This window comes from Stenella coeruleoalba (genome assembly GCF_951394435.1).
Source record: "Stenella coeruleoalba genome assembly, chromosome: 5".
Lineage (NCBI taxonomy): Eukaryota > Metazoa > Chordata > Mammalia > Artiodactyla > Delphinidae > Stenella > Stenella coeruleoalba.
In genome coordinates, this window is record NC_137150.1 from 10,829,275 (window position 1) to 10,835,274 (window position 6,000).

At 41.4% G+C, this 6,000-nt stretch overlaps 1 protein-coding gene across 7 annotated transcripts in view; it reads left to right on the top strand.

Moving 5' to 3' along the window:
• ANKRD28 (ankyrin repeat domain 28) overlaps nucleotides 1–6,000 on the top strand; it is a 186,740-nt gene extending 180,740 nt beyond the window's left edge. For all 7 annotated transcript variants that reach the window (XM_079923329.1, XM_079923328.1, XM_079923331.1 and 4 more), the window contains one exon: nucleotides 2,735–6,000. In XM_079923329.1, coding sequence (XP_079779455.1) covers nucleotides 2,735–3,021 — 287 coding nt within the window. In that variant the 3' untranslated portion in view covers nucleotides 3,022–6,000. The remainder of the gene's footprint in view (nucleotides 1–2,734) is intronic.

The following is a 6,000-nucleotide window of genomic DNA, read 5'->3' on the forward strand; positions in this document are numbered from 1 at the left end:
CATCCTTACAGTTGCTCCTCGACCCCTCTCACACCCAGGGCACAGTCCACCAGCATGTACTACTGACCCACCTCCAAAGTATGTTCAAAATATGCCCACTTTTTTCCCTCATCTACCACCCTGGCCACGATCCTTTCAGAATACATGGGAAGATGCTTCCCTCTGAATCTCAGTTTACTGAGAACCCTTAAATGATCTCCAAGGCCCTACTGGGTCATCCCGCTCGCCATTACCTCTCCCACCTCATTTCCTACTCTTCCTCCATCGTCGCATTCTGCTGTGGCGGCGCCTCACACCAGGGATGTGCATGCATTGTCATGTTTGTTCTGGCTGCTTCCTCTGCTTGGAGCACTCTGCCCCCGACAATCTCTGACTAAACCCTTCACCTGTTTCCAGTCTTAACTCAAATATCATCTCTTCAATGAATCCCATTCTGACTACCCTTTTTATACTGCAGCCTGCTGCACACCCCCCATAGCATTTTCAGCTCTTGCTTAACCTGCTCTACTCCTTCCTCATTCTTTTTTCCATAGAGTTTATCTTCTAACATATGAGGGCAGGAGTCTTTGTCAGCTGCACTCACAGATCTACTCTAAGCAGTTAGAAGAGCGCCTGGCCATGTGGGGCTCAGTGAGTATGTGTTAGGTGATGATGTGCCGAGAACTGTGCTAAATCCTGCAGATACAGTGTAGAGTAAGACAGCCTACTTCCTTGAATGGCAGTGCATATAAACAGGCTGTCACAAGGCCCTTGAAGTAGTTCAGTTAGAATAACCCTAGAATGCCATGAGAGCTATCGGGGAAGGCATCCCCCAAAAGTGCGTTCTGAGCCAAAATCCAAAGGACAAGTAAAAAGTGGGGAGAAAACTTCTTAAGCAGAGAGCGTGACGTATTTAGAGATACAATGCAGGGCAGCTTGAGTAGTGAGTTGCGCCAGAGTCTCTTAGGTCAAGTGGCAAAGGATCTGTGTATCAGGGAGACAGCAGCTAGTCTGAAGGGGAGCAAGCCTAGACTAGGAAACAAGTTCACAGTTAGGGGTGGAAGGAGGGGGTGGGCAGAATTAAGGCAGAGACATTGGAGATGAAAGGACGTTGATGTTTCTAGAGCCCTTTTTTTTTTTTTTTTTTTGCGGTACGCGGGCCTCTCACTGTTGTGGCCTCTCCCGTTGCGGAGCACAGGCTCCGGACGCGCAGGCTCAGCGGCCATGGCTCACGGGCCCAGCCGCTCCACGGCATGTTGGGATCCTCCCGGACCGGGGCACGAACCCGTGTCCCCTGCATCGGCAGGCGGACTCTCAACCACTGCACCACCAGGGAAGCCCTCTGGAGCCCTTTTGATGGAACCCGGGGAGGGAAGAAGTCGCCTGCAGCCTGGCATGGGGTGATGTGGCCGGGGAAGTGCCATTGTTTAAGATGAGAATGTAGGAGGAAGAGCTGGGTTCAGTTAGGGACATGAGAAAAGTTCACTGGAAACTCCAAGTGGGTAACTGGATGTAGATATATGGATCTGGAGCCCAAAGTCAGCAAGATCTAGGTTGGACATAGAGATTTGGGAATCATTAGTAAAATGTAGTCATGAAATCCATAGAAGTGAGTGGTATCACCCACTAAGATAAGTGCAGACTCTCCTAGCTATAAAAGAAACTTTCATTATCAGTAAATTACATTTCTGGAAATACAGCAACTATATAGATTAAAATCAGGAGCCTAAATCGCTAACTTGTATAAGATATTTGGTCACATTGTGAGGCTCTAAATCAATAGCCAATAGGCAATCTTTGTTGATCATTTTCAAGGTTTTATATAGCTTTTCCTTATAAAAAGATGGAAGGGATAGTATAACAGATGATAATGAAGGTCGCCTGTGACCTGATGTCTTCTGACATACTTTGCAATGTGAAATAGTAATCACGGTCCAAAGTTGGCAAGTCATAGTAAGTACCCATCTTATTTTACAGTCAGTTCTAACCTTCACATTAATGATCCAGTTATAAATTGCTCCAGTAACAACAGAGGTTGATGATTAAATTAGGCTCTATGTTCTTACCATCTTCTCTCCCTACCCAACCAAGTGTTTCCTTACTTTGTTGTATTGATACTCTGTGGTGCCTTAGGGCTAAAGTCAGTCTTCTGCTAAAGAAGGGAACATATACAAAGGAAACATTTGTTTTGACTTAGGAGCTTTAAACCTGTTTAGTTTATCTGTTTTTCTTCAGTGGACTGTGACCCTAAAAGAAAAGTTAATTGATGGCCATGTGTCTTTCATTGAACAAGCATCTTTTGAGCACCTGCTCAGAGCCTCATTCATGAATCTGTGCACGTTTAGGCTTCTCAGCATGTAAGCACTTACAGAACGACAAATTAACAGTAAGACTCTCCCACCATTCTGAACAAAGATTGGTCAGTCTGTTTTTTTCCCCTTATTCTAGTCTGATATTGTCTATGAATCTGGATGGATAGAGATAAGTTGTGAGATAGTGGAGGAATCATCCATCCTGGGCCTCAGTTTCCTCTGCTATAATGTAGTCTGTTAGGTCTCCTCCCACCCTAGATTTCTATGACGTTCCTCTTTCTCTACTTATTGGAAAGTTCTGAGTCATTCCAGTAAAACCAATTTACTATATAAGCTAGGTAATGTAAAGTATGTGTAAAGTTGAAGGCCTTTAGGCTTATTTCCTTATGTTAGTGAAAAGAGTCTTAGGATGAGTAATTTTTAAATTTTATCTTTAATTCTAGGCTATACCCCAGCTTTGGCCTGTGCTCCCAACAAGGACGTGGCTGATTGCCTCGCTCTCATTTTGGCCACCATGATGCCTGTCTCATCAAGTAGCCCTTTATCATCTCTGACATTCAATGCCATTAACCGTTATACAAACACCTCAAAAACAGTGAGCTTCGAAGCCTTGCCCATCATGAGGAATGAACCCAGCTCCTACTGCAGCTTCAACAACGTCAGCGGGGAGCAGGAGTACTTATACACCGATGTGGACGAGCTCAATGACTCCGATTCGGAGACCTACTGACCGGCTGAGCCAGAGGTCCAGGGGGGAGTTCTGGCACTGACGCTTCAAACTGTGCTTTTCAGGAAAAAGGCACTTTCTCATTCACGTACAAATGCAGCCTAAGAGGAAAGATGACAGAGTGGGCGAATAGAAGAAATGCGGTAACATTAGGAAGAAGAGTTTTAAAGGCAAGTTTTGCAAAAGGAACTTCTAGAATCTTGAAATAGACTTGACCAGAGGAAAACACTTTGATGGCACATTGCTTTGTGGAATTATGTAATTTGGTTTTGCAGTGCCAAGAATTACTTGGGACACTGTGTACCCTAATCTGCTCACACAAGCAACACTATGGTGAAAGAAGAGATAAAGACACTAGATTTCAGTTTCATCAGTAAAACTACAACTAAATTTAAGGGCAATAAAAGTTTGGTACAGTAGGCATGATGTGCACAGCAAATTGCCAAAGGACCAAATAACTCAAAGGGTTGTAATAGAATGCCACTTTGCGGAAGCTGGAGCGGGTGAAATGAGACATTATCTAAACCAAACTTTAATATTTCTGAAAATGAAGCTGAGATTTGGTTTTAAATGTTGATTTTTTTTTAAGAAAACATCTGAAAGCCTTCTAATACTGTATTAAACCATGAGAGAAAGCAGATGTATTTTTACATTTTTTTTTCTTTTACATAAAAATTTTAAAATTCCAACTTTTATAATATTAGAATTGAAAACCAGCTGATTGGGTGCAGTCAGGGTGAAAATATTTGTGATGTAGACATGATGTAGATTGGGGTCGGGCTATTGTTGCCCAGTTATGAATGGTTTAGGTTTAAAATTGAACTATTTTTGTTTGAAAATGTAAAGAGTTTCCTAGAAGAAGGAAATTTCATGAAATCAGAAAGTATATGATTTTCACCCTATTGCAGCCAAGTGGTCCTGGGGAGTGGAGTTTTCAATCTCACTACTTTGGATGGTACACCTTCATCGCCTGTGTCACCCTTGTGCCTCCACAGTGGATTGGGGGATTTTTGTTGTCATTGTTTAGTGAAGAATCAAAAAGAGAAACTCCCTTGTTATTCATAAGTTAACGCCATCAGGTTTGGAAGGCATTTCTATATTGGGCAAGGTTTAAAATACTAAAGCCTTTAGGTCTTATTGACATTTAAAGTAGGGTGTTTATAACATGCTACTGTTTAGGGAAGGAAGCAGTTGCCTGCCGAATTGGAAGACTGCCTTTTAAGTAACAAAAAGAGGGGGGAGAGGCTGATGTTGAGGCTTTTAAATAACAATTTATATGGGTCTGCTTTTACTGTAACTGTCACTTTCCCAGTGAAAATGATTTCGCATATGTAGGGGGTCTTCCAGGTCTGGGTAGAGTTCCATAAATTTTCACAAAATGATACCCAATTTCATTTTATTCTTTTTGTATTGTGAAACTGGAAACTTTATGACATTGTAAATTATCAGCTGGTTTTTCTGAATATAAAGTGTGAAAACACAGAACAGTATTTTGATCTATTTGATAATTTTGTGGGTTTTTGAAGAATTAATGAGCATGTAAATAGAAATAGTGACTGCTTGAATACTGTATTTACTTGCACTCTTTCAGTACATCAAGATTCCTGTATATTTTAGAGTATAATAAAACACAGATGTGAGTTGTATTTAATAATGTATTTGTATCTGTGCATATTACCTAAAAATCTATAAAGTTTCTAGGGCATTGACTACTAGATTTTAAGCATTTTTTTCTAAAGTATTTACAGAAATTATAAATGTAATCATCCATCTTTTCTTTATAATATAAAGAAGTCATAATGGACCCTTCCTAATTATTAGTGGTAGGAAGGTGAATATGCATTTTAAAGACAGCAGACTACATTTTCTATTGTACCTTTTGAAAAAAAGAAAAAAACTCAAGAGGATTCTAAAAGTATACATATGTGTGCTTTCTCTTTCCTTTTAGGAATTCTCTTCTGAATTCCCTGAGGGAATTTTCTAGAATCTCAGAATTGAAAGAGACCTGAGGTTCATCCAGTCTAACCTCTTAACAAATACAGGAGTCTCTTCTACAAGGGTGATCTTTCCACCTTGAATACTTCCAGTGACTCTACCTCACCAAGCAGTCCATTCAGTTGTTGAGCAGCTCTGTTAGAAAGGTCTTCCTTAGGTGGAGCTGAAGCCTCCTTCCCTCCTGGGAACTTCTGTCCTTGGGCCCTGGTCTGTCCTCCAAGAGAAGGCTGAGAACCTCGGCAGGATGTCTTACGCCCTCTGCCGTGTCTTCTCTTTTGCAGGCTATTTGACTTGTCTGCTGAAGTGATTTCCAGAAGGACTCATTAGACACACTGTTAGATTTACCGCCTCTAATGAAACCCAAGGTGTAACTATAAAGTAACAAGCTGTTTTTAATTTATCCTCACACATACCGGAATTTAGATCTTGCATCATTTTATGTAAATGATGCCATGACTGGAAATACTGGTGAGGTGGGTCTTCCGAATCACTTGCCCACTAGGAAAGCTATTCCATTGCTCTGTGATCCCATTTTGTGATAGTCTATCCCCCAGCTTGATCGACCACTTCCTTTGGTCGGCACCTGATGAGGGGAAATCCCAAAGTACTGTCCCGAACAGTATTTTAATGGCACTAGTATTGTTGGGGGAAGCACGCGGACTGCTTGAATGAAGGGACACAGCGCCAGTGAGTTCCTTTATAGTTACACCTTGTATGTCAGAGGCATTCAGGCCCTGTTCTGTAGTAGTTTTTATACCTGCACAGAATAGAAAAGCCTGTTTGCTTTTTTAACTTCTGCATGAAAGATGACATCTGAAGTATCTGCTATGTATTATAATACCAGCTTCTGTTGTAGAACTACTTTTAGGGCAGTGGTGGTAATAGCAAATGATCTCCTTTAATAAGACACACAACTCAAAACAGTGCCATTTAGTTCAGGATATCTCTAAGTGTAGCTGTCGGTTTGGGGTTTAATTTGGCTTATAT